The following is a 15,046-nucleotide window of genomic DNA, read 5'->3' on the forward strand; positions in this document are numbered from 1 at the left end:
AAGAAAAAGAAATAAAAGGATCCATGTTAGGAAAGGAGAATTCAACTCTATTTACAGATAACATCATTATCTGTGATAGAATCTATAAAAAAGCTGCTAGAACCAGTAAACAAGGTTACATGATGCAACATCAATATGCAAATATCAATTGTATTTCTGTGTACTAGCAGCAAATAATTGGAAATTGAAATTAAAAGATAATACTACTTAACAATACCAGTATAATAGCAGCTATCATCCAACATATGAAATATTGGGGCACCTGGGTGACTCAGTTGGCTAAGCCTCTGCCTTCAGCTCAGGTCATGATCTCGGGCCCACAAGGGGCTCCCCATTCAGAAGGAGTCTGCTTCTCCTCCCCACTCATGCTTTCTCTCTCTCTCTCAAATAAGTAAATAAAAATCTTTTTAAAAATATGAAATATTTAGGGATAAATCTGAAAAAAGTGATGTAAGAGATCTATGTACCAAAAACAACAAAACATTGCTGAGAGGAACTAAAGATGGCCTAACAAGCCAGAGGTATGGCTTGACCATGGCTAGAAGACTCAATTTTGTCAAGTTATTTGTTCTCTGTGAATTTATCTATCAACTCAACATGATCCCAGTGACAATCCCATTTGACAATCCCAATTGACAAGCTGATTTTAACATCCCCATGGAAACTCAGAGGACCTGAGTAAAATAGCCAAACAACTTGGAGAACAAAGGACAGAGTTGGAGGACAAATGCTCTCACATTTCAAGATTAATTATAAAGCTGCAGCAACCAGAACAGTGTTGTATTGGTGTAAAGGTAGAGAACTAGAGGAGCAGAGCAGAAGAGAGAGCACAGAAATAGACCCACGTACAGACATCTCAGTTATAAAGATGCAGACGCAGTTTGGTGGGAAAGGGTTGGTCTCTTCAAGAAATGGTGCTAGAACAATTGATATCCTTATTTTAAAAATATGAACTTTCATCAATTTCTGATCCACCATAATTAACTCAAGATGGATCAAAGTAAAGCAAAACTATAAACTTTCTGGGAGAAAATCTTTGTGCCGTCCAGTTATGTAAAAATTTCTTAGCTGTAACACCAGAAGGATCATTCATAAAAAAACAAATTGGCAGTTGGGCTTCATCAAAATTAAAAACATCTTCAGAAACTTTTAAGGAGTGAAAACACAAGCCACAGTTTGGAGAAAGTATTTGCAAATGTACATCTAATTTTTCTACATATAGCTGCCCATATTTAAATAAATGGTGCTGGGAAAACTGGGCAGCTATATGTAGAAGAATGAAACTCGACCATTCTCTTACACCATACACAAAGATAAACTCAAAATGGATAAAAGATCTCAATGTGAGACAGGAATCCATCAGAATCCTAGAGGAGAATATAGGCAGTAATCTCTTCGATATCAACCACAGCAACTTCTTTCAAGATATGCCTCCAAAGGCAAAGGAAACAAAAGCAAAGATGAACTTTTGGGACTTCATCAAAATCAAAAGCTTTTGCACAGCCAAGGAAACAGTCAAGAAAACAAAGAGGCAACCCACAGAATGGGAGAAGATATTTGCAAATGACAGTGCAGAAAAAAGGTTGATATCCAGGATCTATAATGAACTCCTCAAACTCAACACACACAAAACAGACAGTCATATCAAAAAATGGGCAGAAGATATGGACAGACACTTCTCCAATAAAGACATACAAATGGCTATCAGACACATAAAAAAATGTTCATCATCACTAGCCATCAGGGAGATTCAAATTAAAACTACATTGAGATATCACCTTAACCAGTTAGAATGGCCAAAATTAGCCAGACAGGAAACAACATGTGTTGGAGGGGATGTGGAGAAAGGGGAACCCTCTTACACTGTTGGTGGGAATGCAAGTTGGTGCAGCCTCTTTGGGGAACAGTGTGGAGATTCCTCAAGAAATTAAAAATAGAACTTCCCTATGACCCTGCCATTGCACTCCTGGGTATTTACCCCAAAGATACAGATGGAGTGAAAAGAAGGGCCATCTGTACCCCAATGTTCATAGCAGCAATGGCCACGGTTGCCAAACTGTGGAAAGAACCAAGATGCCCTTCAGCGGACGAATGGATAAGGAAGATGTGGTCCATATACACTTTGGAGTATTATGCCTCCAGCAGAAAGGATGAATACCCAACTTTTGTAGCAACATGGACGGGACTGGAAGAGATTATGCTGAGTGAAATAAGTCAAGCAGAGAGAGTCAATTATCATATGGTTTCACTTATTGGTGGAGCATAACAAATATCATGGAGGACAAGGGGAGTTAGAGAGGAGAAGGGAGTTGGGGTAAATTGGAAGGGGAGGTGAACCATGAGAGACTATGGACTCTGAAAAACAATCTGAGGGTTTTGAAGGGGCAGGGGGTGGGAGACTGGGGTACGAGGTGGTGGGTATTATAGAGGGCACGGATTGCGTGGAGCACTGGGTGTGGTGCAAAAATAATGAATACTGTTGTGCTGAAAATAAAAAATAAATTTAAAATAAATGTACATCTAATAAAAGACTTAATGACCAGATTATAAAAGAGCTCTGAAAAGTCAACCATAAGAAAACAAGCAACACAATCGAAAAACAGACAAAAGAGTTGAACAGGCATTCCATCCACCCCCGAAAAAAGGAAGATGTTAGGATGGGAAATAAGCTCATGAAAAGATGTTCAATATTATTTGTCATTTGGGAAATTAAAATGAAAATCACATGGGATATCACTATACAGACCTATTAGGTTTTTAAAAAGAGTGACCATATCAAGTGTCAGCAGCAATGTGGAACAGCAGGAACTCTTAGACACTGCTGATGGGAATGCAAAATGGTACAGCCTCTTTGGAAAACAGTTTGGCAGTTTCTTAAGAAGTTAAACGTACACCTACCTTATGCTCCAGTCGTTCCATTCCAGGGTATTCACCCCAAAGGAAAGAAATCCTATGCCCATATGTAAGACTTGTGTATCAATGTTCATAGCAGTTTTATTTGTAATAGGCAAACAATGAAGAGAGCAGAAAGGTCCATCAGCAGGTGATGAGCAAACAAATTGTGGTAGAAGTCACACAATTGGATAGTACTCAGCACTTAAAAAAAAGAATGAATTCTTGATATACCTAGTAACTTGGATGAATCTCAAAATAATGACGCCAAGTTAAAGGATGCAAACCAAATAGAAGTGCAGACTGTATGATTCCATTCATATAAAACTGTGGGAAATGCAAACGGAAGGGGGCAAAATATAGTCAGTGGTTGTCTGAGGTAAAGGTGGGGAGCAGGGAGCATCAGGGGAGAGGAATGACATGGGGGCCGAGGGAAACTTCTGGAGACAATGGACGTGTCGACTCTCTGGATGTTGGTGTTCATCTCCCAAGTATATGCATGCGTCTATAACGATCAAATCAGAAACTTCAAATATGTGCAGTTTATCACATGTCATTTGCATACTGTATTTCTATATATGCAATAAAAGAGGTTTAAAAAATTGTATCCAAATGGCTTATGATTTAGTTTTCTTATGAAATATATGCTGTCAGTATGGCAACTATGTTGACCCATTGGATGCATTAAAAATGATCATTTAAGTGTTGGTGAATCACCTAATAAACTCATTCAAGTGCTGGTACCATTGCTACTGAAATGCTTAATATGAAACCATCCGGTCCCCATTTTTCTTATGATGTGTTTTTGTCCAAGACTACTGCTAATACTAAGAACAGTTATCTTTCTATTTATTATGGCAGAAGGAAGTACATAAGTTTACCTAAAAGCTGATATTAATAACACTGAAATTAAGAAGTCCTAGTAAACTCCACATTGTGGCTTCACTAGGTTGGAAACACTCTGTCTCAAAAGAACATAGCACCATGTAAAGCATTTATGACAACTTTTAAGTTTAGTAAATTCTAAAACATCTTACAGATATGGGTTGAAATCATAGTTTGTGTTTACGTCAGGCCCACAGAGATAATCTCCTGACCTCAGTCCCCTTCACCTGATCAATGCAAAGTCCCTTTTACCACCTAAAGTATTTGTGTCTTTTTAATTATGAGGCAGTGTAGATCAATGAACCCAGTAATTAATCTGAGTTACTTAATGTTTTTTATCAGTGAAATAGATTAGGTTATAGGTTATAATAGTGACCAACAGTAGACTGACTGTGCCTCGTACCATGTACTATAGGAATGTATTAAAGGGGCACCTGGGTGGCTCAGTTGGTTAGGCATCTGCCTTCAGCTCAGGTCATGGTCCTGGGGTCCTGGGATCGAGCCTCATGTCGGGTTCCCTTCTCCTTGGGGAGCCTGCTTCTCCCTTTCCCTCTGCCTCTGCCTGCTGCACCCCCTGCTTATGTGCTCACTTGCTCTCTCTCTGTCAAATAAATAATCTTAAAAAAAACCTGACATTACATCCACTAGATAATTGGTGACAATAAAGAATTTTCTATCCACCCATCCCACACACACACAAAAAAGATTTCTCTATAATAAGACCACATTTGCATCTCATGAAAACTATACCTATTGCATTAATGAGCAGGAAATATTAATAGACAATTTTGTTAATATGGCATCTTCTCATTGGGACATTTTTAATTTTATGAGATTATTTTTTCAAGCGTCTTAAAGGAGCTGCAGTTCAGTCTCCAAGCCATAGAGACCTTGCAAAATAGAGACTCACAGGAGACTGTGTACAGTGGGACAATTCAGCCATCAATAGAGGCTTATAGTTCTTTCAGATCTAAATGAGGAGGACAATAATTCTTCAGATGCACCTTCTTTTTTACAGCTAAACCTATAAAGCCCTCCATTAGAGTACATTTTAATCTAGTAGACTTGTTTTAAGAGTGAGATTGTTTAGAGATATTAAGGCTTATTTGGCTCCAGTGGATTTCCATTAGAATTTTTTCCTTTTTTTTTTTCCTGTGATATCAGTGTTTATTAAACAAAGAGACCAAGATGGCTAGCTCTCTGCTACATCAGACATGGGGCATCAAAACTCATTGTAGCCCTCTGGAAGCATGTGATTCAGAGGGAATATTTTTTTTTAATGTAGATGGAGTGGAGTATAAGCACGTCATCAACCCTCAACATTCTAATCCAAAACTGGAAAAAAATACTCCAGCGCCCTAACCTTCCATTCATCATCTCCTTGTTCCTGTCATGTCAGATTCTAAGTGAGTTGCACTGATTAATCTGAAAGATTACGGGATGAGTGATAATTTTCAATATAATCTCAGATTTGGGACTCAACACTATAGGTAAAACAAGAAAAGCTGAATAGTGAGTTTTTCCCATAGGCCTGTCACAGGGTTTGAAATAATGGAACATTTTAAGGTTACAGTGATACATAAATTGGGTCAAATGATGTCCATTTGGGGTCACGTAGCATGGCGTAGGTGAAAAAATTTTCAAGGCCTACAGACCTGGATTCAAAACTCACTTCTCCCAACTCTAGCTCTGTGACCTTGGACAGGTTATTTCAGAGCCTCAGTGCACTCATCTGTAAGATAGGGTTACTAGTACCCAATACACAGGACTGTCCTCATGATGAAGTAATCCACCATATGTAAGCTCTTACCTCTGTGCTGGCATAGAGCCTACCGCAGGGATGGTGGTGGTCATTATTCAAGCATTTACAAATCTGGATCATGTGGCAGCACTCTGCTAGGCCTGAAGTTACAACAGGAACAAGACAACCTCTGTCTTCAGGGAGCTTTCAGTCAAATGGCTTTAGTCAAGTAATTTTTCCCAGTAAAATAGTCAATGGGGAAATAGACTGACTTGTGTTTGCATCTCTCGCATAAAGACACAGGCAGGGCGCTGGAGAGTCCCAGCATTTGTCCCAGAAATACTTGTCCAAGAGGGAACTAGTATTCGTTGATTGCAAACTACATGATGGATACCGTGATGGGTATTTACAAACACTGTTTCATTTCTCCCTATAATAACCCCATGGAATCAGTGCTGTTATCACGTTGTGTAGATGGCCAAGCTCGCTTAACTAATTGACAGACTCGGGTTTGAACCCACGCTGGTATTCCTTCGTATTGTCACCTTGGATTGTGACACGCCCACTCCTGTAGCTATTGAACAATTTGTGACTGTAAATGAAACACAGTCTTGAATTAAGCCTGTATCCTATGATACTGGGATGGCTTTCTCAGAGGTGTGTTACAAGGAAGGAGGAGGGAATTTTTATAAGGCTTTAGAAGGGGAAGTCAGGCAAGAACAACTGGTCAAAAATTCTTCTCACAGATGAGCTTCTCGCAGTGATGTGGATTTATCAGGATGGATGGGGGAGGAAGTTCGGAGCTAAAGTCATGAGCAAGGAGGGGTGAGGAGGAACTCCTCCCAGGGACACGGACAGGCAAGGCTCTGAGGGCCAAAGGGAACATTTTTGGACCTTTGGAATTTCGTACACCAACATCTTGGTCTCTTCTTAACCATTTACAAATGTTCAAAAGTGAGGATCTTTGCCTGTTACACAGCAGAATGGGTCTGGAAAGATTGATTCTTTGCCTTAGGATGTGCGGTGTTTGCTGCTGTGATACTTAATGAAAAAATTCCTGACCTTGAAGGGGGAAAACATGAACAACTGTTTCACCCGTCTGAGCGTGTCCCCTTCACGTGGCCTGAGCCTGTCCCCTTCACATGGCCAGGAGTGGATGATGTGAACGCAGGATGTGGGAAGCAAAAACACTCATGAAAGATTAAGAGCAGTGTTAATGTTAGGAGGCTTATTGGGGCTAAGATTTCTGTAGTGGGGAGATGTTGAACCACCTCCTGTATTCCATGAGACAAGGAGAAAGTTTGAGAGTCAAGCCAAGGCAGAAAGAGGCAGAAACTGATTTACGGGAAAAAACCAAAAAACTCTTAGTAGAGGGCGCCTGGGTGGCTCAGTGGGTTAAAGCCTCTGCCTTCAGCTCAGGTCATGATCTCAGGGTCCTGGGATCGAGCCCCGCATCAGGCTTTCTGCTCAGCAGGGAGCCTGCTTCCCCCTCTCTCTGTCTGCCTCTCTGCCTACTTGTGATCTCTCTCTCTGTCAAATAAATAAAATCTTTAAAAAAAAAAAATAACTCTTAGTAGAGAGGATGTTAGATCCCTGTTGTGAAGGGTCTGATGGCAGCTAATTTCTCTTTTGCTTTCTTGATAAAACAGAAGAATTGAGGATATTAAGTGAACAGAAAGTAACCCTTGTAAAGCCCCTGGGAGCTGAGTTCCTTTGTTTCAAGTGCGTTGATGCAACATCCCCTGGCAGCATTACTGTGCCTTAGTGCAGGGACATTGCAGAGGGACGCGAAGCCATCTGGCGTGTAACCAAAGCCAGCCTTCTGGAGGGCCCACATTTGGGGTCCTTCTTGTTTGATTTCATATTGTCTCCATTTTAAATTCTCACTTCAGATAACTCAGGGCTTGCTTATCAACAGTATCCAAAGTCCGTGTACAAGGGCGCCAGGCTGCCTCAGTCAATGGAGCGCGCTACTCTTGATCTCAGGGTTGTGAGTTCGAGCCCCACATTGGGCATAGAGAAATTACTTAACAAAAAATCAAAAAAAAAATAGTTTGCGTATGTTGGAATCACTCTTTCTAAATTACCGTGGCTCAGGGCTATGTGAGAAGCTACGTGCAGCGGCTGTCCTGAGCGATCTCAGAGCTGGACTCACTGCACCTCAGAGAGCAGCTTTCCTGTGAAATTCGTGTTCTTGGGGAGTGTGCATTTAACTGTGGGCTGCCGGCTCTCCCAGGGCCCTTCAATCAGAAAGGAAGGAAGAAGTCTTGCTGACCTTTTGGGGCACATGTGGGAGAGCTTGAGTGAGAGACGCTGTCACCGACCTTTTTTGTCACACAAGTGGCTCAGCTTAGTCAAGTTCAATACTGCTGCCTAAGCTCTAAACCAAGAATTTAAAAATAGAGTGGAAGTAAAGTGCAGTAATCTATTTTTCACTGAATGTTAATTAAGCAGGGTGCCAAGAACAAAGGGCCGAAGATTTATTTTAGCTACATGGACCCTGAAATAGTGTGTGAAAGTTGCTTTGGGGAGTAATTCACTGAACTAAAACTTTCATGACCTAAACATTCCTGAAGATCTACTGTGTTTAAATCACCTTGTACAGTACTCAGTTTGAATCAAATCCACCCAAAATAAAAGAGACTCTGTCTAGGTCTTAATTAAATAAAGTTACTCCGCCATGGACTTCGGTTATAAGGACTTTGGACTATGTGGGATCTTTTGTCTCTGATGAGAAACTAGGATCACTTCATCAAATTTCATTTCCATATTCAGTTTTTAAACACAATTGTTTGAAGTCTGCTTTACTTTATTCTTACTTAATTCCTAAGAGTTTTTTTCACACTGAATATTTAAGTTTATAATAATTAGACAAACTGAGTTTTGATTTTTCCAAATCCATTATTTATAAAAGTCCAGTCTTTATGTAGCTGCAAATATAGGCAGTTCATTATTAAACAAATGTGAACTTTCCATTGGGTAGGTTGTCTTCAAAAAGCCTCCAATACTTGGATGATTTTCCCATGCAAATCAGCATGTTTTTCTGACTTCCTTCTGTCATCATGTAACATGTAATCAGAGAAGTTATTTTCATGTTATAATAGTCTAAATAAAGCACAGAAAGGAATGCAAATTTTTTAAAATTAAAATGTAAAAAAGCCTTATAATTATGGATCAAGTGTACATCCCTGGGACTCACTATTACTCTTATATTTAGAATGAATGTGAGCCCTAGAGAACTACTAGATTCATCAGTTGTATTCTATAATATATGTTTAATCTCAAAAGTGTAATTTCATCACTAATAAATAAAAGTGTGTGCATCTCCACAAATAATGTCTGGCTTTCCTCCGTGTTCCACCCACACCTACCAAGTACTGTCATTTTCTTCAAGGCAAAAAAAAAAAAAAAAGGCAACATTCTTAGAGAACGAGGATGTAATTCAGTAATTCATAAATTGTTGTCATTGTTGTTCTCTGATATGAACTTTATCTTCCACTGCCTGTGAGCATAATCTCACCAAAGTTCGGTCTCATAAATCTTATGCGGAGAAAACATAAAAGCCAAACTGAGATTTTTCCAGAAAATAACTTGAAAGGAATGTATTGTTTCCCTTTCCTAGTCCTCCATTTATAGTTAAGTATAATAAGGCATATGTTCATTTTAATGTCAGTAGCTATAAGTCTAAAAATACTTTTCTTCTGTCAGGTTGTTTACTATGTCTCTGCCTGGTCCAGCAGAAACAGACATAGACCGGCAGCTCCCCGGTGCGGCATTAGGACCCGGTAGGCTGGCCGCTGAGTGCGGGGGCAGCCCGGGCGCAGGTGACTGTCCCAGTGGCAGTCCCGGACACGCCTCCGATAGGAGTGTTGACTATAGCAGGTCCCAGTGTTCCTGCCGAAGTTTAAGTTCTCGCTGTGATTACTCAGAAGACTTTCTCTCTGAATGTTCAGAAACTGCTCTTAATAGAAATTATTTAGAGAAACCCGTGATAAAAGAGGAAAAGGACGAGAAGAAAAAGTACGTCTCTAAAATCTCCCAATCTAAAGGTAAGACGCAGTCTTTTCCAAGTAAGACCAAATTTCTGTTTCCAATAACATTTTTATTTAATGCGCTAGTATTTTAAGTAGACCACATTCCGTTTTATTATCCTCCCACATTTGAAATGTGTCTGTATAAGTGAACTTTTATAGAAGGAATTAGGAAATGGAGAAATTAAGAATCCTAACAAGACAGCAGGAAGTTAGGCTGAAAATGTAAAGCCTAGCCCTCTCGCCCATCTCACCCTCCTGGAGCCCACGAGTGAGGCTGGTTCCGTTTTTAGTTAACAGGTGGCCTCGTTACAGATACTTGGATCTCACTGGCTTCTTGCCTTTCATCTCAGCTGAAGAACCAATGTTTGAATTGCCAATGAAATGTAAAAACCTGTTTCAACACCCCAAGAAGATGGGCTTCAAGTGCGGTGAGGCAAAGGTCATCCTTTGAAACAGGGGTGGTTCCAAAGGCTGTTGGTAATGTCACTCCCTCGCAGACTGGCCGAGTACTGACACCATCCATTCCTAACTAACTGGAAGGAGCCTGGTGATATCCCTAACCTCACTCCCTGCCTCTCTGCCTGGACCGTGATGACTCCCTTCCGTTTTAGGCAATCCTGGGCTTATAAATACCCCTAATAGAGAAATAGCTGAAACGCTCTTCCACTGTGACCACCAGAGCTGCCCTCAGTCCACACCTAGAAAAGACGTTCGCATGTAATGCTATATGTGGAACACACCTACTGTCACCTTCACCCCGTATCTCCCACCCCCGGCCTCCTGTGACCAGGCGTGCCTAGGACTCCCTGTGCTACTTCTGAATCATGTTCAGGCTCCTTCTTCTCAGCTGTAGGGTAGGGATTCTTAATCTAAGACCCATGTCTGTGAGTCCCTTGAAAATCTTTGCATGTTTTTGTGTCTATTTACATTTTTAAATTTTTCTAGGGAGAAAGGACCCATGAGCTTCTACCAGATCCTCAAAAAGCTCAAAGCCCCTTCCCCAGAGAGGTGGGAGCCCTACACTCACAGGCAAAGGCCCACAGTAGGACATGAAAGGTCCAGTTCCTTCTCTCACCTAGGACTCTGTCAAAAGAAGTCTGTTGGTGGCCTTTGGAAGAGATTATCACAATAGAACCCATATCGTGGGTAGACTCCATGGTTATAATCTCTTATCCACATTTGTAATTTATAAAACTCTGAAAATCAAACATTTTCTATACCTGTGGCACCCAAACTGATTTGGCAACAAAAACCTGATTTGGACTAACATGAGACTGATCTTTATTCATTTCACTTAGTGTGAAGAGTCCCATATTTCACAAAAATATTCTTTGATTAAAGTCTGCTGTCCCCAACCCTACAGGGAGTACTATGGAAAACACTGTACATGCAGCAGAATAATAATAATAATAATAATAATTCAGAAACAGTCTGGCCCCAGGGTTTTATGACAGGGGTCATGGCTCTATACACTACATTTTATATCGATTCTGCACTTTTGTGGGGCTGCATGAAAAGCAGTTAACATTTATAAAACTATTTCTATAGGAACTGAACTGTGGGTTCTAAGTGCCTGATAACTTCTAAAAATTGTTTCCTCATTTATTCCACAATTCCCAGTCATAAAGAGTAGTTTAATCATTAGGCCAAATCTGCCTCATTGTATGAAATGAGATAGAAATTGTAAGAGATACTTAACTCTAGCAAACAAACTGAGGGTCGCTGGAGGTGGGTGGGGGATGGGGTAATGGGGGGATGGGCACTAAGGAGGGCACCTGACGGAATGAGCACTGGGTGTGTATGCAACCGATGAGTCACTACATTCTACCCTGAAATTAATAATACACTACACGTTAACTTAAAAACAAAAAAGAAATTGTTAATTTTGTCATTCTTACATGTGTAGGTTAGTGTAATGAGATACAAAATCATTAAGGACTAAACCCTGTTTCAACTTTCCATAACCTTAATTAGTATACAAATATGCATAATATGTAGTATGAATTTATTCTATATCACTCAAACACAAGTGGTGTATTTACCTTCTGAAGGGGACCAGTCTGGTTCATCCTCCCCCAAACACCCACTAAGGTAGGCAGAAGATGCAATCTCGGGCAGGTTTGGGGGGTGGAGGAGGGTGGGCACCCTTACACAGATGAGATCACCAGAGAAGGGTTCTGGTCCTTCATTCTCATCACTTATGTGCTCCTTGTCCAAGCACACTAAGAGGCTGATACTTCCTGTTTTCAAAGCACCCATACTCCGGATGCACATTTCCTCCTGGGGCCTTGGCCAGTGCTCCCAGGGCCACCAAGATTCGTCCCAGGCAGCCACTCCTTCTGACTCTGCCCTCCCATCATGTGAGTGTAGCATAAGACAGGGACAGAAGTCTCCACTGCCCACAGAACCCACCACCCGTCGTCCTTCTAGTCAGGGAAATCCCTCTCTCCACCAGGTCACACCACCCAAGAGTGTAAAATATTCTAAGCTGCGAGTCAGGCTTCCAAGTAGAACATGAAGGACCTGACACCCCTGTTGTAATCCAGCCCAACCCACATTGCCTGGGTCTGGGGCTCCCCTAGCCAGCACCCAAGGTATTAAATTGCCTGGTGTCCCAGTAGGTGTCCTAGAGTCAGCCCTCCACTTTCCAATTTTCAGTGTACTCAAAAACCTATTCCAAAATACTCAAATATCCAACCAGAGCCCTTACGAAATCATTCCTAGTGGGACTATAGTTGTAAAGCCAGTCCATCAATTATTGGTATGATGCGGATACTATGATCGTTGTCACCGTCTAGTCTGTCATAGTCACGACTGAAATGCTTTATCCCCGAAAGCATCCTGTTTCTGCTGGCTCACTTCCATCGCAGGCAGCACCCCCTTCCCACCACCCATACCAAACATGTTAAGCTGAGTCTCAGATGATGTGTGCACACTTGAGCCAATAGCTTAATGTTCGGACTCCAGTGACATTGGCCACTGAGTGCTTTCTCTCTCCGGGATGAAGACCATGTTTTTCTTAGATCCTAGAATCTAGTTTCAGTCTCTCTCAGAATGTGGATATAATAATACACACGCACACACACACATACACACAGACAGTGTGCACATATATGTACATAAGCGTCAAATGAATGCACGTGCGTATGGGACCTGGGTTCTCTGTCTCCCCACCCCCTAGCTGTGTGCCCACCGGTAAGTGACTTCACAAAGCATCGGTTTATTCATCTTTAAAAAGGGATAACACAGTGACGTTACATATACATTTGACATAGTCAGTGCAGTTATACAAGGTTGGTGCTCAGAAGTTGGGTGTAATATTATTTAGATACATTTTGTTTAAAATAGACTTCAGAATACAAGCCAACTAACTACTTCCTTTTAAGTCCAGTCCAAAGTAATGGGGAAAATTGTCTATGTTGGACTTACTGAGAGATGGACTATCCATACAATTCCTCTAAGCAGCTCAGTGGCTTTCTGGGTTTTTTTTTTTTTTAATATATGCGATCATCATATATAACACTGGATTCTAAGGTTGTTCTCGAATTTCTTTATAACATATTATCAGAAGGGTTATATCAGAAAGTCTACATAAAGCATTTAGTTTGATGCTTAACACACAGTAAACCCTTAGTAAATGATATCTATTATTATGGCTTTTAGTATAGCTTTAATAATGGAAATAAGCATAAGTTTTCCAAAGAAGACCTGGTTTTCAATCCATGCTGTGTGTCTTTGTGGTTATGGAACCTTGGACAAATGACTTACAGTCTTCAGCTGTTAAATAGACTCCTGCTGACCCTGAGTGAGGTATGAGGCATCCTGCATATGAAGTCCCTGCCCTAGAGCATGGCTATTCATTACATGTGTTCTTTCCCCCTCTAGTTTGCCTGTGTACGTGTGCACAGGTGCGGGGGTGGGGGAGGGGGGACACAAACGTGCATATCTGCCTCCGTATGCGTATTACTAGTAACAAACTGGATTGTCTGCTTACACAGGCCAGAAGGAAATCTCAGTTGAAAAAAAGCACACCTGGAATGCACCACATTTACATTCCCAAAACAATATGATTACCCAAAGAAGAGACGCTATGACTCACCGCATACTGTCAGCAAGGCTTCATAAGATTAAAGAGCTAAAAAACGAAGTAGGTGATATCCATCGTAAGTTGGAAGTCACAGTCCTAGAAAACCAGTTCTTGAAACAGCTTCAGCTTAGGCACTTGAAAGCTATAGGGAAATATGAGAATTCACAAAATAATCTACCTCAAATTATGGCAAAACATCAGAATGAAGTAAAAAATTTGAGGCAGCTACTTAGGAAATCCCAGGAAAAGGAAAGAAGTGCATCTCGGAAACTTCGAGAAGCTGACAATGAGCTGCTCAAGACTAAAGACGCCTTGCAGGCCCTGCAGAAGCTTTCTGAAGACAAAAACCTTGCAGAGAGAGAGGAACTTACTCAAAGACTGTCTGTTCTTACAACAAAAACGGAGGCAAATGACAAAAAAATACAGGTCTGTATTTCAGAGGCCTAGAAATTGTAATGTCCCAAAATGGACATGGAGAGGGTATATGTGCATCACGCTTATGCCTGTGCAGTGAAGTATTACTAGCTGCTTTGCTGCCAGGCCACACCAGTGATGCTGTCTAAGGAGGGGGTCGGGGCCAGGGGCAAGGGGAGATGTTCCTTCTGTGGTCCAGTGAGCTCATTCTGCGTCCGGGCTCATTTGTCTGGAAATGACCATTCTCTAAGCTTGTTGGTGTGCTGGAAAGGTTACTGGGTTGGTTTGGGTTGGGTTGGGTTGGGTTGGGCTGGGTAAAACCTCTGCGATGCTAACCTTCTACTTTAAATTGTTTATTAAAAGCCTACTTTCCTAAAAGCCTGCCCCCTGCGTCTCTCCCATCCCTCATATTCCCCGGTCAGTTGTCTTCTCACTACTGCCGACATTGTTGGTATGTTCGAAACAGAAGTGTTTCCCGGATAATGCTCCTGGGAACAGGGAGGGGAAAGGAACCACAATCATTGACATGAATGCATTGATCTTCCTGAAGGCACATGGTCATCAAAGGCTCAGGGACTGCACCATAAGGGATGATTTGGGAGAACACTCCGATTCTACTGAGAATTCTGCCAATGTTATGTTAGTCCTTGGTCTCTATGGACAGGCATAAATTTTTAAAATTTGTTAATACTTTATTATATGATGGTAAGAGACCAATTTTTTTATGAACTTGAAATAAGAACATATCAAGTTCATTTCATGTACTTTCTTATCGGTAATTTCCTCTTTGGTAAAAATCTTCCTCTACTTTTAAAGACAATTTTCTCCCATAAAATGAGCAGCCTCATTTTCAGTCATGTAATTTATAATCCAAAGTTCTATTATTTGACCTTCTAAGTAATATTGGACCCATCTTAGCATGTGTCTGTCAGGGAAAAATAAATGTATTTTTATCTCATCTACATATTTTGACATATATATGTTAAGTAGTTC

At 41.0% G+C, this 15,046-nt stretch overlaps 1 protein-coding gene across 11 annotated transcripts in view; it reads left to right on the plus strand.

Annotated features, from left to right (window-relative positions):
- LCA5L (lebercilin LCA5 like) overlaps positions 1-15,046 on the plus strand; it is a 41,550-nt gene that overhangs the window by 11,476 nt on the left and 15,028 nt on the right. For 9 of the 11 annotated variants that reach the window (XR_014302441.1, XR_014302442.1, XM_082697655.1 and 6 more), the window contains 3 exons: positions 9,227-9,567; positions 9,843-9,980; positions 13,551-14,065. Coding sequence is in view for 9 of the 11 variants with exons in the window: in XM_082697655.1 (XP_082553781.1) it covers positions 9,237-9,567; positions 9,843-9,980; positions 13,551-14,065 (984 nt within the window). In the remaining 2 variants the exon portion in view is untranslated. Of the gene's footprint in view, positions 1-9,226; positions 9,568-9,842; positions 9,992-13,550; positions 14,066-15,046 lie in introns of those variants that run through there. The other 2 variants (XM_082697662.1, XM_082697663.1) reach the window with 2 other exon arrangements.

This window comes from Mustela nivalis (genome assembly GCF_964662115.1).
Source record: "Mustela nivalis genome assembly, chromosome: 1".
Classification (NCBI taxonomy): domain Eukaryota; kingdom Metazoa; phylum Chordata; class Mammalia; order Carnivora; family Mustelidae; genus Mustela; species Mustela nivalis.